General features: G+C 42.8%; 1 protein-coding gene across 12 annotated transcripts in view; it reads right to left on the reverse strand.

Moving 5' to 3' along the window:
• The window catches only part of LOC127004999 (serine/threonine-protein kinase N-like), a 211,357-nt gene that overhangs the window by 67,303 nt on the left and 123,802 nt on the right, over positions 1–20,252 (reverse strand). For 11 of the 12 annotated variants that reach the window (XM_050873436.1, XM_050873434.1, XM_050873435.1 and 8 more), the window contains 7 exons: positions 18,903–19,048; positions 16,819–16,964; positions 16,062–16,152; positions 14,826–14,991; positions 13,585–13,879; positions 10,011–10,363; positions 6,478–6,582 (listed from right to left, as the gene is read on the reverse strand). In XM_050873436.1, coding sequence (XP_050729393.1) covers positions 6,478–6,582; positions 10,011–10,363; positions 13,585–13,879; positions 14,826–14,991; positions 16,062–16,152; positions 16,819–16,964; positions 18,903–19,048 — 1,302 coding nt within the window. The remainder of the gene's footprint in view (positions 1–6,477; positions 6,583–10,010; positions 10,364–13,584; positions 13,880–14,825; positions 14,992–16,061; positions 16,153–16,818; positions 16,965–18,902; positions 19,049–20,252) is intronic. The other variant, XM_050873433.1, reaches the window with a different exon arrangement.

A 20,252-nucleotide genomic window follows, 5' to 3' on the forward strand; every position in this document is an offset into this window, starting at 1 on the left:
GAAAGAAATGGAGGATGAAAATGAAACCAAGATAAGAAAAAAAGAGACAAATTAAGAGAAAGCAAAAGGGAAAAAAGGACGAGAAAGGAAAGGAGGGAACAAATAAGGAAGAAAAAAAAGAAAGTAAATAGGAAAAAAAAGGGAGGAGAAAAGGAGGAAAAAAAGGAAATAGGTAAAGGGAGGGAGGATAGCGAGAAGAGGGAGATATTGACAAGGGAGGTTAAGGGAGAGAGATTGAAGGGAGATAAAAAAAAGAACAAAGAAAAATGCAAAATGAAGGAAGAGAAAATAGAAAAAAATGATGATGGGTAAAAAAAGGATGAAGGGAAGGGTTGAGAAAAGAGGGAGATGTTTACAAGGGAGGAGAGATTGAAGGGAGAGATAAAAAGAAAGATGACGGGCCAACCAGACGGAGGGAGGAAGAGAAAAGATGAAAGGATAGAAGGAAGGAAAAAAACAAAAGGAGGAAGAGAATAGACAGTGATGGACGTGTGTTTAGAGAAAGCCAAGGACGAGGAGAAGAGGAAGAGGAGGAGGAGGAGGATGAAGAAGAGAAGGAAGAGGAGAAAGAAGGAAGAAGAGAGATAAAAGAGGAAGATGATGAAGAGAAAGAAGGAAAATTAGAAAAGGAAGACAAGGAAGAGGAAAGATAAAAAGAGGATGATGATTAAGAGAAAGAAGGAAGAGAAAGAAGGAAGAAAAGGAAGACGAGGAGGAGGAAAGATAAAAAGAGGAGGAAGATGATGATGGAAAAAGAAGGAAAATAAGATGGAGGCAAGATAAGGAGAAGAGGAAGACGGAGGATATTAAATTATATGAATCTCTTTTTATCTAAGTAGAACAAGTGTTAATAGCACAAAACCTGTGCTAGATCAGCGTCGCATGACCCTCCAACACCCCCCAACAATTTATATTATGCAACTAGGGGTCCAGCATGGAAAATGCTGAAAAGTAAAGATGGCGCCACTATAAACACTTGCCTGCGCCACAACGGGCTGGGGCCGACCATCAGGCCCTACTATGAAGGCCTACCGGCTCCACAGGCCAAGACGTAAAAAAAAAAAAAATATATATGTATATATATATATATATATATATATATATATATATATATATATATATATATATATATATATAATGCCATGTTGTAGGGTTTATAAGGGCTAACAAATGTTATTATGCAATGTCATGTCTACAATGCATGGGTGGCTAAGCCAGGAAAACAACTTGAAGAGAACAACAAGATGGACAATCTGTTGCTCGGTGTCTGTGACGCCGATAAAAAGAGAAATAGAAGGAAAAGAGGAGGAAGAAGATGGAAAAGAAAACAATATATAAGAATGGGTAAGTTTTCATAATACTTTCAGATGCTGTTTCTCTCTTTCTCTATCTCTACATTGAAAAAAGGAAGATAAGAGGAGGAAGAAGAAGAGGTAAAGGAAAGGAAGATAAAAAAGGAGGAAGATGATGATTAAACGAAAAAAAATAAGAGAAGAAAACGAAAAAAATAAAAGAAGAAAAAGACAAAAAAGAAAAATGAAATGAAAAAAGGAGAAATGAAAAAGAAAAAAAATGTCAAGAAAAAGATAAGAAGAGGAAATGAAACGAAGATGAAGAGAGGAGAGAATGAAGAAGATGGAGAAAATGGACATGATATTAGAATGTTTAGATTAACCTTCCATATTTTGATCAGATAATGCTCGCTCTCTCTCTCCCTCTCTATCTCTATACATCAATTTATCACTCTCTCTCTCCCCCATCCCCCACTCCAACTCCCCACCCCACTCCCAAACACTCCCTCATCCCCCCACCAACCTCCTCTCCCCCCTTCCTCCCCTCACCTACCAACGCCCAACAAGATTAATCCATCCATCAATGTTTTGTTTACAAGTTTCGCGCCAAAACCTCCCCGAACAGCTGACCGGCGGGCGATGACGCAACCCCCCTTCCCCCCTCCCCTGACCCCTTCCCCACCCCTTCCCTTGTTGCTATTGGCTGTCCCTCGCGTCCCTTCACTTAGAGGCTTAAAAAGAAGTGACGAGCCTTTAAAAACGAGACCAGCGACAACCTTGAACCCATAGCGAGAGAGAGAGAGAGAGAGAGAGAGAGAGAGAGAGAGAGAGAGAGAGAGAGAGAGAGAGAGAGAGAGAGAGAGAGAGACAAAGGTTTGATAGGTTGGGTGGGGTTAGGGAAGGAAACAGAGAGAAGAAAGGAAGAGGGAGATAAAGAGGGGGAGAAAAAGAGAGGGTTGGGGGGGGGGGGGGGGGGGAGTTGGGGGGTTGACAAGGGAAGGGAAAGGTTATGTACAGAAACTCTCTCTCTCTCTCTCTCTCTCTCTCTCACTAATTTAATGAACACCTGCCACGCATCATAATTAGAATGTGTGTGTGTGTGTGTGTGTGTGTGTGTGTGTGTGTGTGTACTTAATGCCTGTGTAGTGGTCACTTGCAAACACTGAAGTGACATTGGCCTGCTTTACGTACACACACACACACACACACACACACACACACACACACACACACACTAATTAATATATTAAATTTATGTACCTTGGCAGTAAACGAGTCATCTCTCTCTCTCTCTCTCACAATCGCGGTCATGGATCTTTTACTACACAATGCAGTCACGTACACACCCCCATGTACGCACGCACACACACACACACACACACACACACACACACACACACACACACACACACACACACACACACACGTACGAGATGTGCTTCAAATGAGACATGACTGATTTTTATTTCTCTCTCTCTCTCTCTCTCTCTCTCTCTCTCTCTCTCTCAATAAGACCACATATGAAAGTTCTGATTATTATTAAAAGAGGAGGAGGAGGAGGAGGAAAAAGAAGGAAAAGACCAAACAGTGAAAATAAAAAAGGAAACAAAGGCACAAGAGAAGGAAGAGGAGGAGGAGGAGGAGGAGGAGGAGGAAGAAAGGAGGAGTGTGGGCGAGGAGAAGAGGGTCATTTGGCACAAGGATGACAAAGAGAGCAAGAGTGAAGGAAGGGAAGGGAAGGCAAGGCAAGGTTAAGTAACGGAAGGAAAGGAAAGGGAAGGTTAAGTATCTCGGAAGGGAAGGGAAGGGAAGGCTAGGTTAAGTATCAGAAGGGAAAGGAAGGGAAGGGAAGGGGAGGTTAAGTATTGGATGGGAAGGGAAGGGATGGGAAGGGAAGGTTAAGTATCGGAAGGGAAGGGAAGGGAAGGCTAGGTTAAGTATCAGAAGGGAAAGGAAGGAAAGGGAAGGGGAGGGGAGGTTAAGTATTGGATGGGAAGGGAAGGAAGGAAGGATGGAAGGGAAGGAAGGAAGGAAGGAAGGTTAAGTATCGAAGGAAGGAAGGAAGGATGGAAGGAAGGTTAAGTATCGGAAGGAAGGAAGGAAGGAAGGTTACATCAGAAGGGAAGGGAAGGGATGGGAAGGGAAGGTTAAGTATCAGAAGGGAAGGGAAGGGAAGGATAGGGAAGGTTAAGTATCGGAAGGGAAGGGAAGGGAAGGTTAAGTAACGGAAGGGAAGGAAGGAAGGTTAAGTTGATGGGAAGGAAGGAAGGGATGGAAGGAAGGAAGGAAGGGAAGAAGGAAGGTTAAGTATCAGAAGGAAGGAAGGAAGGATAGGGAAGGTTACGGTTAAGGGAAGGGAAGGGAAGGGAAGGGAAGGGAAGGTTAAGTAACGGAAGGGAAGGGAAGGGAAGGCAAGGTTAAGTATCGGAAGAGAAGGGAAGGAAAGGAAGGGCATGGTTAAGTATCGGAAGGGAAGGGAAGGGAAGGGAAGGGAAGAGAAGGAAAGGGAAGATTAAGTATCGGAAGGGAAGGGAAGGGAAGGGAAGGTTAAGTATCCGAAGGGAAGGGAAGGAAAGGCAAGGTTAACTATCGGAAGGGAAGGGAAGGGAAAGAAAGGGAAGGTTAAGTATCGGAAGGGAAGGGAAGGGAAGGGAAGGGAAGGGAAGGTTAACTATCGGAAGGGAAGGGAAGGGAAAGAAAGGGAAGGTTAAGTATCGGAAGGGAAGGGAAAGGAAGGTTAAGTAACGGAAAGGTATGGAGGAAAAAAAAGGAAAGGAAAGACCGAGGTAACGTAAAAGCAAGAGATGAGGTAAAAAGCTAAGAAAACGGGAGGGAAGGAGAAGTGGGAGGGAAATAAAGAAGGGAAGGAAAGGGGAGGAAGAGGGGCTGTGGGCGGGGCAGTGGGCGGGGCAGTGGGCGGCTGATGTGAGGTCAAGGGACACGAGGAAACAGTGAACGTGTGGGGAGGAGGGGATTGGGGAGGGGAGGCTGGGGAAGAGTGGGGAGGAGTTAGGAGAAGGGGGTGGCTTGGAAGGGGATTAAGGGTAGATGGGGAGGATAATGTGACGATTGGGGTTGAGGAAGGGAAGGATCGGGGAGGGGAGAGGTTGGGGAGGGAGGCTGGTGACGGGTGGGGAGGAGTTAGGAAAAGGGGGTGGCTTGGAAGGGGGTTAAGAGTAGATGGGGAGGATAATGTGTGACGATTGGGGTTGAGGAGGGGAAGGGCTGGGGAGGACTGAGGAGGGGGAGGATTAGGGAGGGGGAGGTTGGGGGAGGGGGAGGTTGGGTATGGATGGGAGAGGTGGAGGAGGGTGAGGGGAGGTTGGGGAGGGGAGAGAGGTTGGGGATGGATGGGGGAGATTGAGGAGGGGCAGGAGGAAGTTGAGGAGGGGGAGGGGGAGGGGGAGGGGGAGGAGGGGGAGGGGGAGGTTGAGGAGGGTGAAGGGGAGGGGGAGGAGGGGGAGGTTGAGGAGGGAGGGGGAGGTTAAGGAGGGTGGGGAGGTAGGAGGTAGGAGGGTAGCTTGGATGGGGATTAAGGGTAGATGGGGAGGATAGTGTGTAAGGAGCGGGGTTGGGAGAGGGGAGAAGGGAGGGGTATGATGGGGAGGACTGGGGAGGAGTTAGCAAGGGGGGAGGGGAATTGAGGGTAAATAATGGGGAGGAAGGTGTAAGAGGCAAGATTGGGGAATGGGGGAGGATATTGGGGAGGGGGAAGAATGGGGAAGGGGGAGAAGTGAATGAGGGTATATGGGGTGAGGAGGGATAGGTCTCTTCTCCCCTTTCTCCTCAACCTTCTCTTCCCTCCCCTTTTCCTCTTTTCCTTCCTCTCCTTTTCCTCGTCTTCTTCCTTTCCCTATTACCTAACAAGTCTTTCCCTTTTCCTATTCCTCTTCCTATTCTCTTCTCCCTTTTCTCTCTCTATTTTCTCTTCCCTCCCCGTTTCCTCGTTTGCGTCCTCTCTTTTTCCTCTTCATCTTCCTTTCCCTATTACCTAACAAGTCTTTCCCTTTTCCTTCCTATTCCTATTCTCTTCTCCCTTTTCTCTCTCTATTTTCTCTTCCCTCCCATTTTCCTCTTTTCCTTCCTCTCCTTTTCCTCATCTTCTTCCTTTCCCTATTACCTAACAAGTCTTTCCCTTTTCCTTCCTATTCCTATTCTCTTCTCCCTTTTCTCCTTCTACCTTCTCTTCCCTCCCATTTTCCTCTTTTCCTTCCTCTCTTTTTCCTCTTCATCTTCTTTTTCCTATTACCTAACAAATCTTTCCCTTTTCCTTCCTATTCCTCCCCATTTTAACCTTACAAATTGCTTCCCTTCCCTTTCATTTACCTTACAAAATCACTCTTTCCCTTCATCTCCCTTTCCCTTAATCTTACAAATCCTTTCACTATCATTTTCTATTCCTTTCCCTTCGTCTTTAACAACCCACCATCCACTGTCCCTTCCTGCCCTTCTCTTTCCCATCTCCCTGCCCTCCGTTCCCCATCCCTTCCTTACACCTCAACTCCTTTTCCTCCTCCTCCTTCCCTTCATCTTCCTCAACTCACCTTCAACTGTCCCTTCCTTCCCTTCTCTTTCCCACTTCTCTACCTTCCCTTTCCCATCTCTTCCTTACACCCCAGCACCTCCTCCTCCTCCTCCTCCTTCTCCTTCCCTTCTCTTCCCTTCGTCTGTCTCAACCCACCATCCACTGTCCCTTCTTTCCCTTCTCTTTCCCACCTCCCTACCTTCCCTTCCCCATCCCTTCCTTACACCCCAACTCCTCCTTTTCCTCCTCCTCCTCCTCCTCTTGTCCGCCCACACCCCACCCACGAAGAGATGGATGGAGAGAGAGGGAGGGAGAGGAGGGGGGAGAGAAGAGGGAGGAGGGAACAAGGAAAACAGAGGAGGAGGAGGATGAAGTCACACACGAATATTAACACACAACTTCAGAATGGAAATAATAATAATAATAATAATAATAATAATAATAATAATAATAATAATAATAATAATAAAAAGAAGAAGAAGGAAAAGAAAGAATAATAATTTCTTTTCTTTTTCCTTTTAACAACTTCCTTTCCTTTCCTGTAAACAACAACACCAACAACAACAAAAATAAACAATAAATACAAATAATATGAAACAGAACACACACACACACACACACACACACACACACACACACAGGTACACAGGTAACACTCACCTTGACGTCAGGCTCCACAGGTGAGGCGGGAACAGTGATGGTGACGGTGCCGGAGTGGGGGCGGGGGGGCGGGGGTGGCGGGGTGCTGGTGGGCCGCTTCGCTACCTGTGGGGGGGGGAGGGGGAGGGAAGATAGAGGGGGAAGGGGAGAAGAAGGGGAAGAAGGAAGTGGGAAGTGGTAAATATGAAGGGGAGGAAGATAGTGGGGAGATAATAAGGGTAGGGGATGAAAAGGGAGATAAAGGGGAAGTGGGAAGGGGGAGGGAAGGGGAAGAGGAAGAGGAGAGAGATGGAAGGGAAAGATAAGGGATGGGGAAGAGAATGGAGATGGGATGGAAGAGGGAAGATAAAGGAAGGGGAAGGAGAAGGGAATAGAGAGAGAGAGAGAGAGAGAGAGAGAGAGAGAGAGAGAGAAATGTATGTTACTTGGTTTCTTTGTTTAAATATTCATACACACATACATACATGCATATCAGACAGACAAAGATATATATACAAAAATCTCTCTCTCTCTCTCTCATTACCTAACATAACCTAACAAAACCCAAACAGTTACTATAGGTCTTGACTCAGAAAATTCATATACGCTTCCTTACTAATGAGACTTTCTACATAACAAATTGAGGTCATTCCTTGTTGATTTAAACCATAAGGTGCCCGCTATCATGTGTTTGAAGATACCCTAAACTTAACCTAACCTAACCCCAAACAGTTACTATAGGTCTTGACTCAGAAAATTCATATATGCTTCCTTACTAATGAGACTTTCTACACAACAAATTGAGGTCATTCCTTGTTGATTTATACCATAAGGTGCTCGTTATCATGTGTTTGAAGATACCCTAATCTTGACCTAACCTAACCCCAAACAGTTACTATAGGTCTTGACTCAGAAAATTCATATATGTTTCCTTACTAATGAAACTTTCTACACAACAAAGTGAGGTCATTCCTTGTTGATTTATACTATAAGGTGCTCGCTATCATGTGTTTGAAGATACCCTAAACTTAACCTAACCTAACAAAACCAAGAACAATTACCATACGTCTTGACTTAGAAAAATCATCTATTCTTCGTTACTAAATGTCACAATGAATTCTTCCTTTGCTAATTTATGCCATAATTTGCCACCTATCATGTGTTTGAAAATACCCTAAACTTAACCTAACCTAACCTAACAAAACCCAGAACAATTACCATACATCTTGACTCACAAAAATCATCTATCCTTCCTTACTAAATGAGACTTTCTATCTGACATAACGAGTTCTTCCTTTGTTAATTCATGCCATAATCTGCTGCCTATCATGTGTTTGAAAATTCTCTAAACCTAACCTAACTAAACCTCAGAGTTAACATATGCTTTGACTCAGAAAAATCATATTTGCTTCCTCTGTAATGAGACTTAGGGTCGTATTATAAGACACTTCGCCGCCCAAGAACAACTAGTTGACAAGGTTTTCGTAGCAGTTGTGAGAATTTCCAGGGGTAGTTTTATGACCCTTCCTCTGTACCGTGAACCTGAAGAAACACTCATTAGAATCTGACTGACCTCCTCACTGATCTTTAGAAATAGCTGATGTAAGAAGCGCATGTCTTATAATACCAGCCTTATTATCTAACAAAGGGAGGTCTTTCTTGGTTAATTTATGCTATAAGTTTCTGGCAATCTTGTATTTGAAGATGCCTTAAACTTATCCTAACCTAACCTAACAATAACCTGATGTTACCATATATACGTTTTGACTCGGAAAAATCGTATATGTTTCCTTACTAATGAAACTTTCTATATAACACACTGGTCTTCTTTGTTGATTTTTACCTTAAGTTGCAGGTAGTCATGTGTTTGAAGAGCCTAACCTAACCTAACAAAACCCCAAACAGTTACTATTCATCTTGACAAAGAAAAATCATAAAGGCTTCATAACTAATGAGACTTTCTATACAAGGTGACCTCATTCTTTGTTGATTTTTACCATAAGAGTATTAATGAATGTATTCATGAATACTTTAAAGAAGTATTTATATTTGTATTGGATTTAAAACCTTTTTTCAGCGTATTCAAACTTATATTCATATTCATTGGAATTTGAATTACTTATATTTACTCAACTCTTGTATTCACTCCATCCGTCTCTTTATCACACACACACACACACACACATACACACACTCACAAAAAGCTAATCAGTACAAATAAAGTGCAGAGCAGATCTATTAAAACTATAAAAAAAATATATATATCACTACTTCTAATGCTACTTTTCATCAGCACCCTTGAACACTCTTACTTTACAATGCACAAAGGGTAAAGGGTGGACAAGGGGATGGGGAAGGGGGGGAAGGGTGAGGGGAGGGTAAAGGGGAAAGAGGAGGAGGGTGGTGGTGGGGGAGGGTGTTAAGAGGGGAGGGGAAAGACAAGGAGGAGGGTGGTGGTGGGGGAGGGTGTTAAGAGGGGAGGTTAGTGAGGGGGGTGTAGTGTTAAGGAGGGGGGTGAGGGAGGCAAGGTGAGGGATGGGTCAGGGGAAAGAGATGGTGATGAGTAATTAAATGGGTAAGGTGAGGGGTGAAGGGGGGGAGGGGGAGGACACCAGCTTCATGGCACATCACTGAACTCTGTAAAGTGACTTATGTCATTTGGGGGGACCAAGACTGCACGGTGTATTCCAGGAGAGGTCTCATCAACAATATAATTCCTGCTGTCAATGTTTTCAGTGTTGCAGGTTAGTGTTGACAGTGACCACAAGATCGGTTTGCTCATCAACATGTCAGCCTTCCCACACGTATAAATGTGGCCATTTTCAGAGTTTTGGGTCAATGTTTTTTATTATGTGATGCACATTTTGGCATGGTTGCCTTTACTATTCTAGGGTGAGTGTTCTGCCTTTATCACAAGTCAACTTAGAAAATGAGTTTTTAATTCCACAAGAGCAGAAGTAATGACTTGGGCAGTCTGTTTATGAAGGTGACGCTGTGGTTATCAATTCCAGGCCCATGTACATGACTTTACATTAGTCAAGGTTGGAGGAAGGCTTTCTTCCAGTCAGGTAATCTCTAATCTAAGCTGTTAGATTTTGTCTTTTTTCCAGCTTTTAGTCGGTGAATGGCTGCTGTACTTGTTGCTTTAGTTCTTTTAGCAACTTTGGGGATAGGCTTATTAGTGTTGAGTTCATCTTAACATGTATATGCATTCTGTTCCTATGTAATTCCTTTTTCTGGGGCTGTGATGCTCCTGAGGGGAGAGGCACCCCAGGGAAGAGACTGTACCCTCAGCTGTGTCTGGCGGTGCATCCACTCAGGACACTGCTTTCATCTGGCAGGGGACGGATATTGTCGGTCATCAATTTGTTCTTGTGTGACAAACTGCTTCATGGAGGAGGAGGAGGAGGAGGGGTAAGTGGGTGGAGGTACAAACTACAGGTGGTTGAGGAATATTGGGCAAGGTGGAGGAGGACATAAACACTAGGGGCGAGGATGGAGGGGGAGGGGGAGGTGGACAGGTGGATGGATGTACCAGGCAGCCTCCACCTTACCTGTACAGTGATGGGGTGTGCAGGGTGGATGGTGGGGGGGTCCTGGAGGTGGTGGGGGACGGGGGGGTACACACTAGAGGCGGAGGGGGTGGTGGGGGTGGTGACGATGGGCGTGGGGCCTTGCGGGAAGAGTGCAGAGGGCGGGGGGTAGCTGGGGGAGTGGAGGAGGGGTGCGCTGGGGAGGCTGTGGGTGATGGAGGGTGGTGGGGGTGCGGAGGTGGGGGACTGGGGTGCGGTGGGGGAGGGGAGGTGGAGGGCGCGCACCTCCGGCATGGCAAGGGGCCGACACAGCCTCTCCTCCCCGGGCGTTTTCTCGGAGTCAAAGTCAAGGCGGGTGGGTACTGCTCTCGGCCCTGGGGGGGGAAGGATGACATTAGCGTGGCAGCGGCAAAGGAAGGGAAGAATATTTGACTGATAACACTAGACAAAAAAGAGTAAAAATGATGAAAAATAATTATAATGAGAGGGGTGAGAGGGGGAAGGGTGGTGTTAGTGTGGGAGCGACAAAGGAAGGGAAGAATATTTGACTGATAACATTAGACAAAAAAAAGAGTAAAAATGATGAAAAATAATTATAATGAGAGGGGTGAGAGGGGGAAGGGTGGTGTTAGCATGGGAGCAACAAAGAAAGAATATTTGATTGATAACACTAGACATAAAAGAGTAAAAATGATTAAAAATAATTATAATGAGAGGGGGAAGGGTGGTGTTAGCATGGGAGCAACAAAGAAAGAATATTTGATTGATAACACAAGACAAAAAAAGAGTAAAAATGATGAAAAATAATAATAATGAGAGGGGGAAGGGTGGTGTTAGTGTGGCAGCGACAAATGAAGAATATATGTTTGATAACACTAGACAAAACAAGAAGAGCAAAACTGATGAAAGAAATAGATAATGAGAGGAGTGAGGGCAGTGATGGTGTGCTGTTGACTGCAGGAGAAAGAAAAGTTCAGAGTAAGATTGATGACAAACAAAAAGTAGGCAACTCTAAGGTGGCAGAAATATAAAACTAGCAGTGAAAAGTAGGAAAAAGTAGTGACGTCAAGGAAAATGCCACGATAAATAGCAGACAGAGGAAGGAAAAAAGAAGTACACAGAGTAAGGCTGATAACACAAGATGAAAGAGTGAAGAGTAAAGCTAATGACAATAGACAAATAAGTTCCGAGAGCAAGACTGACGACACTTGAATAGAAAGGAATAAGACTGATGACACTGAACAAACAAAACAGAGTAAAGCTAATGACAATAGACAAATAAGTTCCGAGAGCAAGACTGACGACACTTGAATAGAAAGGAATAAGACTGATGACACTGAACAAACAAAACAGAGTAAAGCTAATGACAATAGACAAATAAGTTCAGAGAGTAAGACTGACAACACTTGAATAGACAGGAATAAGACTGATAACACTGAACAAACAAAACAGAGTAAAGCTAATGGCAACAGACAAATAAGTTCAGAGAGTAAGACTGACAACACTTGAATAGACAGGAATAAGACTGATAACACTGAAGAAACAAAACAGAGTAAAGCTAATGGCAACAGACAAATAAGTTCAGAGAGTAAGACTGACAACACTTGAACAGAAAGGAGTGAGACTGATAACACTGAAGAAACAAAACAGAGTAAAGCTAATGACAATAGACAAATAAGTTCAGAGAGTAAGACTGACGACACTTGAACAGAAAGGACTAAGACTGATGACACTAAGAGGTGGGAAGGTCAGTAACAAAGGTAGGTAAGGCAGTAACAAAGGAAAAGAAGAATATATGATTGATAACGCTAGACAAAAAAAGGAGAGTAAGACTGACAACACTTGAATAGAAAGGACTAAGACTGATGACACTAGGAGGTGGGTAGGTCAGAAACAAAGGTAGGTAAGGCAGTAACAAAGGAAAAGAAGAATATATGATTGATAACTCTAGACAAAAAAAGAAGAGTAAGACTGACAACACTTGAATAGAAAGGACTAAGACTGATGACACTAGGAGGTGGGAAAGTCAGAAACAAAGGTAGGTAATGCAGTAACAAAGGAAAAGAAGAATATATGATTGATAACACTAGACAAAAAAAGGAGAGTAAGACTGACAACACTTGAATAGAAAGGACTAAGACTGATGACACTAAGAGGTGGGAAGGTCAGAAACAAAGGTAGGTAATGCAGTAACAAAGGAAAAGAAGAATATATGATTGATAACGCGAAACAAAAAAAGGAGGGTAAGACTGACGACACTTGAACAGAAAGGAGTAAGACTGATGACACTAAGAGGTGGGAAGGTCAGTAACAAAGGTAGGTAATGCAGTAACAAAGGAAAAGAAGAATATATGATTGATAACGCTAGACAAAAAAAGGAGAGTAAGACTGACGACACTTGAATAGAAAGGACTAAGACTGATGACACTATATAAAGAGGTAGGTAAGTCTAGGGTGGCAGTAACAAAGGAAAAGAAGAATATATGATTGATAACGCTAGACAAAAAAAGAAGAGTAAGACTGACAACACTCGAGTAGAAAGGACTAAGACTGATGACACTATATAAGGAGCCAGGTAAGTCTAGGGTGGCAGTGACAAAGGAAAAGAAGAATATGGGTCATATTAAAAGACACATCGTCCCCTAAGAACACATAATTGAAGAGGCTTTCGTAGGAGTTGTGAGCATTTCCAGAGGTAGTTTTATGACCCTGGTGGTAGTTTGACCCTTCTTCTGTACCCTGAGCCTAAAAAAAACGTTATTAGAGCCTGATTGATCCCCCCTTTGACCTTTAGAAATAGCTGATGTTAGAAGCGAGTGTCTTGTAATACCAGCCTATATGATTGATAACACTAGACAAAAAAAAGAAGAGTAAGATTGATGACTGAGAAATAAAAATAATGTAAACTGATGATGCCAGACAGAGGAAAGAAAGACTAATGGCACTAAAATAAAGTAAAATTGATGACATTAGCTAAAAAAAAGTTAAGCTAATGAAAAAAAACAGTAAAAAAAAAAGTATATTCTTCTTTTGCAACGATAACAATATACTAGCAATGAAAATTAGAAAAAAAAGTGGAAGAATGACATCAACGAAAGGGCAGGAAAATTATTTAGAGAAACCAATAGGAGGATCAGTGAAAAAAATAATAAATAAAAAAAATAAAAAAAAAAACCCACTGAGCAACCAGCTAAAAACGGAAGTGGAATAATATATCACAGAACTCTACCCACCACGCCAACAAGAACAAAACAAGGAACAAGAATGAAAAAATTAACGAAGAACACAAACAGCAAAGAACAAAACCGAACAAGAACAAAGAACACAAACGACACAACAAAAACAATGAACAAAAGAACAAAGAACACAAACACCATATAACAAAACAAATAACAGGAACGGAAAACACACAGCAAAACAATGAACAAAAGAAAGAACACAAACACCATACAACAAAACAAATAACAGGAACGGAAAACACACAGCAAAACAATGAACAAAAGAAAGAACAAACAACACAAACACCAGACAACAACACAAATAACAAGAACAAAAAACACAAACGGCAAAACAAAGAACAAGTAAAAAAACTCACCAGGCGTAATAGGCGTCCCGGTGTTGGGTGGGAGCGACGATGTACCGGAGGCTGCAGATGATGGAGCCAGAGGGAGCGAGGTGGTGGTGGAGGAGGAGTGTGTGAGGGAGGGGTGGTGGTGGTGGTGGAGGGAGTCATGGCCGGCGGGGGGCTGGATGTTCTTGATGAGCCGCCCCCAGGCCGCCACGTTGATGTTCATCTGGGTGGGCCGCAGCACTTTCCCCTTCTGCATGAACAGCTTCTTCTGCCGCTGTAGCTTGGGCTTGCGGGAGATCATTGGGTTGAGGAACTTGATCTGCGGAGGAATAGAGTAAGTTAGGTTAGGTTAAGTTATGAAGTTGATCTGGGAAAGGAGGAATAAGCTGGGAGGGAAAAGGGGTGGTTAGGTTGATAGGTTAGGCAATAAACTTTATCAAGAGAGGTTATGCTTCACCCTCATGCATCACTGTCCCCCAGTCCCCCAGTCACTCCCCCAGCACTTGATCTGCGGAGGAATAGTGTAAGTTAGGTCAGGTTAAGTAATGAAGTTGATCTGGGAAAGGAGGAATAAGCTGGGAGGGAAAAGGGGTGGTTAGGTTGATGGGTTAGGTAACAAACTTGATCAAGAGGTTATGCTTCACCCTCAAGCATCACTGCCCCCCAGGCCCCCAGTCACTCCCCCAGCCCCCAGTACCTTGTTCCCCCCCTCTGGTACAAGCTTCTGGTGGCATAGGGCATAGTGTATAATTTGTCTGTTGTGTAATGTAGTAAAATGTCCCCATAGTGTAATATGTCTGCAGTATAATGTAGTGTAATGTCTCTCATCTTATATGTCTGTGGTATAATGTGGTGCAATGTAGTAAAGTAATGTAGTATGTAGTGTGCAATATGAGGGAGTAAACCATTAACCCGGTAACAGCGACGGGACAAATTTGTGGCTTTACCGTGTAGCAGCGACGGGGCAAATTTGTGGCTTTACCGTGTAGCAGCGACGGGGCAAATTTGTGACATGATTTTAACCCCCCAAAATAGATGATATATAATCTGGTTACAAATGCTTTGATATATATTATGAAATGGTTTGTGTGAGGGGTGATTTTTTCTCATTTTTCTCGCTTGGAGGGACCATTAAAAAACATGATTACTGCTGCTACCGGGTTAAGGAGAGTCCTGCAACCCAACATAGGATCACAACCCTAACCATGAAAGCCCCAGTTCCAGACATCTACCAAAAGAAGCCTATTTGACCCCATGTTCCTCACCTCCGCAAAGAGCAGTCCCTTCGGCTCTAGCTGCAGCGCCATGCCATGCCTCACGTCGTCGATGAACTCCTCCAGGCGCAGGAACTTGACGGCACAAAGCGACCGCCAGTCCCGCCAGTAAATATCAATCTCAAGGTCCCGAGACTTCTCTAAGTCAATGCTGAATCTGTGGATGGCAACAGGAGGTGAGGGGATGAAGAGGAAGAAGGGAAGGGGCAGTAAGAGGAGGCTTTCTATCTAACAAAGTGAAGTGCTATTTTGTCTCTGTCTTTACTCAATAAAATCATATAGGCTTCCTTATTGAGGCTTTCTATCAAACAAAGTGAAGTGCTATTTTGTCTCTGTCTTTACTCAATAAAATCATATAGGCTTCCTTATTGAGGCTTTCTATCAAACAAAGTGAAGTGCTATTTTGTCTCTGTCTTTACTCAATAAAATCATATAGGCTTCCTTATTGAGGCTTTCTATCAAATAAAGTGAAGTGCTATTTTGTCTCTGTCTTTACTCAATAAAATCATATAGGCTTCCTTATTGAGGCTTTCTATCAAACAAAGTGAAGTGCTATCTTGTCTCTGTCTTTACTCAATAAAATCATATAGGCTTCCTTATTGAGAATTTCTATCAAACAAAGTGAAGTGCTATCTTGTCTCTGTCTTTACTCAATAAAATCATATAGGCTTCCTTATTGAGGCTTTCTATCAAACAAAGTGAAGTGCTATCTTGTCTCTGTCTTTACTCAATAAAATCATATAGGCTTCCTTATTGAGGCTTTCTATCAAATAAAGTGAAGTGCTATTTTGTCTCTGTCTTTACTCAATAAAATCATATAGGCTTCCTTATTGAGGCTTTCTATCTAACAAAGTGAAGTGCTATCTTGTCTCTGTCTTTACTCAATAAAATCATATAGGCTTCCTTATTGAGAATTTCTATCAAACAAAGTGAAGTGCTATCTTGTCTCTGTCTTTACTCAATAAAATCATATAGGCTTCCTTATTGAGGCTTTCTATCAAACAAAGTGAAGTGCTATCTTGTCTCTGTCTTTACTCAATAAAATCATATAGGCTTCCTTATTGAGAATTTCTATCTAACAAAGTGAGGTGCTATTTTGTCTGTCTTTATTTATTAAAAGCATGCAGGCTTCCTTATTGAGACTATCTTACAAAGCGAGGTCTTTCTTTGCCTCAAACTCAGCACGGAGGGTTGCCAAGTACACGACTACAAGAACATCTTCCTCACCTCTGGTCCCACGCAGACTGTGAACAAGGCTTCCAGCTGGTCTGGCCGACTACCTTGTTGTTGTCTAACTTAAGAACTGCCATCACATCATCTGCAAACAAACACAGGCCGTCAGTTGTGCCAGACAATGAAAGAAAGTCAGATAGAAGGGAAGGAGAGAGTACAATAAACACAAACAAACAGGACCAACATTACACAAACACCAACACATCAACCATCAGACAAACCAGCTTGAAAATGCCAACACAAACTAAAAAAAAATTAAATACACTCACAAAAAAGAAAAACTAACTAAAAAGGAAATCTAACTAAAGGTCACTAGAAATTTAACAAACTCTCTAGAAACTTGACATTTGAAATCTAATATAAATCTATTGAAAAAATGAAACTGAAAACAAACTCATTAGAAAACAAAAACTCACTAGAAATTAAACAAACTCACTAGAGACTCATCACTAAAAATCAAACACAAGCTTAAAAAAAAAAAAAAAAAAAAAAAAAACCTCAAAACTCAAAACTCAAACACAAACTCATTAGAAAACAAAAACTCACTAGAAATTAAACAAACTCACTAGAGACTCATCACTAAAAATCAAACACAAACTTACTAAAAAAAAAAAAAAAAAAAAAAAAATCACTAGAAAACAAAAACTCACTAGAAATCAAACAAACTCACTAGACTCAACACTAAAAATCAAACACAAACTTACTCAAAAAAAATCAAAACAAACTCACTCAAAACTCAAACAAAACTCACTAGAAATTTCGTCCTTGACCGAATAGGACTTGGAGGACTTCCCAGTGACGCCCTTCATGAACGCCTTGAGGTCCGACGGCCCCGAGTGAGAGTCCCGCCGCGACCGCCCCGGCACATCCTCCAGCAGGTCCTGTACGCCGATGAGTCTGTGGGGCGAGGAAGGACGTGAGTGAGGGAGGTAGTGAGTAAAAAACAACAGGAAAGAGTGAGTGTGTGAGTGTGGGAGTGAGTGAGTGAGTGAGAAACAAAGGGAAAGAGTGGGTGGGTGAGGGTGGGAGTGAGTGAGTGAGTGAGTGAGTGAGAAACAAAGGGTGGAAGTGAGTGTGTGTGTGAAAAACAAAGGGAAAAAGTGAGTGAGTGAGTGAGAGTGAAACAGAGGGAAGGAGAGAGAAACAGATATTAAGAGTAAGCAAAGGGGGAAGGATAAAAGGGAGTGGAAAGAGGGGAAACGGTGAGGGAGGAAGGGAAAGAAAGGAGTGAATGTATGAGGGAAAGGACTCCTACCAAAATTGACCTCTCTTTTTGGCCACTCCTCTGTACTCTATTCAGGAGCAGTAAGTAGCGGGCTTTTTTTTTTTCATTATTTTCTTATTTTTTTTCACCATTGAACTGTCTCCTTTTCTGTATATAAAAAAAAACACCTACCTCCTTTTTTTTCTATCAATAATTCTTCCTCCTACCTACCCACTGGTCTCCCTACCTAGGCCTCCTACCTCCTTTTTTTTCTATCAATAATTCTTCCTCCTACCTACCCACTGGTCTCCCTACCTAGGCCTCCTACCTCCTTTTTTTTCTATCAATAATTCTTCCTCCTACCTACCCACAGGTCTCCCTACCTAGGCCTACCCACTTTTGTTTCTATCCCATTTCTGTTCCTACTAACCCCTCGCTGCCTTGTATACATATTAGCTTGAGCATTTTACCAGTGTATTGAACAGTCACACTCATCCATCCCATCAGGGCACTTGGTCAACACACCCCTGGGCCTTGACGGAGCAATGCAGGTGGATCAGCTACTCCCTCACCTTGACATTTAACTTACCAATACTGCTCTATTATCCTTGACGGCCAGAAAGGGGTAATGTGTAGAGGTGACGCAACGGAAATCAGGGGATTCTTTGGGGGCAGTAATATAGGGGACTAAAAATGAAGAAGAAAAAGAAGAGAAAAATGGGGGATGGGGAACTCTTTACAGCTTGTACTGGCAACATAAAGGAATTTTGAGGATTCTTTCAGCTAATAATACAGAATTCCTTTACATGAGATTAACTTGAATGAGGATATAGGAAGCAACAACATTCCTTTAACACCCCCAGGAAGTTAATATCAAAAGGACACGGGGAATAAGAGAAAGGTGTACAGAATGTGAGGTTATAGAGGATGAACGATACCAACTCACTCAAACTGAACAATAGGAGAAGAATCATTCACACCCTGCCACCCCATAACACCCTACCACCTTTGAACACCTCCCAGCACACCCTACCACCTTTGAACACTTACCAGCACACCTTATCCCCTGCCAGCACACCCTACCACCCCAGGACACCCTACCACCCTAGCCCCTACCAGCACACCCTACCACTCCTTAACACCCCAGGACACCCTACCACCCTAGAAAACTTACCAGCACACCCTACCACCCTAGAACACTTCCCAGCATACCCTACCACCCCATAACACCCCAGGAGACCCTAGCCGCTACCAGCACACCCTACCACCCCAATTTATCCCACAAGAATATCCTTAACCCTCCCTAGTACACAGTAACACCCTGAAACCTATCTCATTACACCCCATCGCCCCATGAGATACCCCTGCACACTCCCCAAACACCCTAACACCCCGGAAACCACCTCATTACACCCTATCACCCCATGAGATACCATTGCACACTCCCCATACACCCTAACACCCTGGAAACCACCTCATTACAAACTATCACCCAAAAAGATATGTCTATACACTTCCCATTATGTCATACCCCCCTTAACATACCCCACCAATACACCCTAGCCCCCCAACATACCCCACCAATACATCCTAGCCCCCCAACAGCATACCCTTCACCCCATTCCCCTCACCTGACTTCCAGCTTGCCCGTGACGGCGGCGCCCTTGCTGTGCAGCGCCTGGGAGCGACGGGAAGGGTAGTTCTCCTTGTCGTACAGGCTGGTGTAGTTGGCGGGGGACGGCGACGCGGACAGGGAGTTCTCCAGCTCACGTTTCACCTGCCGGGGATGGAAGTGGTGAGGTGGTGGTGGTGCTGGGTGAGTTTTTCTTACTCTACCATTTCTTTATTCTTTACAGCAGGGACAAAGAAGACATAGATAAATACATTACATAAAAAAAAGACAATAAAATACCCTAAGTAAAAATAAAGTCCACTAAAACCCTGCTCCTACCCTGATACTGTTACTGATACTATTATTATTATTACAGCCGTCCCTCAAACAGTATGGTTTCCAATAGTTCGGTTTTGGTTTTATGTGGATTTTCTAAGATGATTTTTAAGGATTTTTAAATATCCCAATGAGCAGAAAATTAAAAAATCCTAAAAGATCTTCCATGAAAATCTGTATAAAACTGAAATTGAACTATTGGAAACCGTACTATTTGAGGGACGACTGTGTTATTATTATTATTATTGCCGTCGTTGCTGGTCAGAATATTAAAGCTACAAAAGGTCATGAGCGTGAGTGCTTTAGCTTTGCATACGTGAATAGGAATGTTAGATCAGTTTTATTACAATATTACAAAGAGGTGAATAGGAATGTTAGATTAGTTCTATTACAATATTACAAAGAGGTGAATAGGAATGTTAGTTCAGTTTTTCTTAGAATATTACAAAGAGGTGAATAGGAATGTTAGATCAGTTTATTACAATATTACAAAGAAGGCCAAGGAAGACGTGGAGAAAGGTGGTGGAGGGAGATATGAGGAGACTGAACATCACGGAAGAAATGGCTATGGACCGGCAACAGTGGAGGAGGCTCATATCCCGTCCAACTCCACCACAGGGAATAAATGGACGTTAAGTGATGATGATGATGATTACAAAGAGATAAGTTAGAGAAGTTATGGTTTTAGTTCCTGGGTGACTTAACAATGAAGCCACAGGACCCACGGATAAATATATTTTGGTTATTAAGATGGAAGAGATAGAAATGCTACAGCAGAACTTTTAATATGCAAGATGAATGTGTTTTTTTTTTAATGATATCCAGCAGTCAACTTCCAAACAATTCATATCCGGATAAGATTATATTATTTCCAGCTCTCGAGAAATAAAATCCGGTGTTTGCATCAATTAGGAGCGGGCTTTTTTTTATTATTGTTTCCTTTTTTTGTGCCCTTGAGCTGCCTCCTTTGTTGTAAAAAAAAAGAAAAAAAAAAGTGTTAATTATACCTTTTTTTAATTAAGTACTACTACTA

Source organism: Eriocheir sinensis, chromosome 29 (genome assembly GCF_024679095.1).
Source record: "Eriocheir sinensis breed Jianghai 21 chromosome 29, ASM2467909v1, whole genome shotgun sequence".
Lineage (NCBI taxonomy): Eukaryota > Metazoa > Arthropoda > Malacostraca > Decapoda > Varunidae > Eriocheir > Eriocheir sinensis.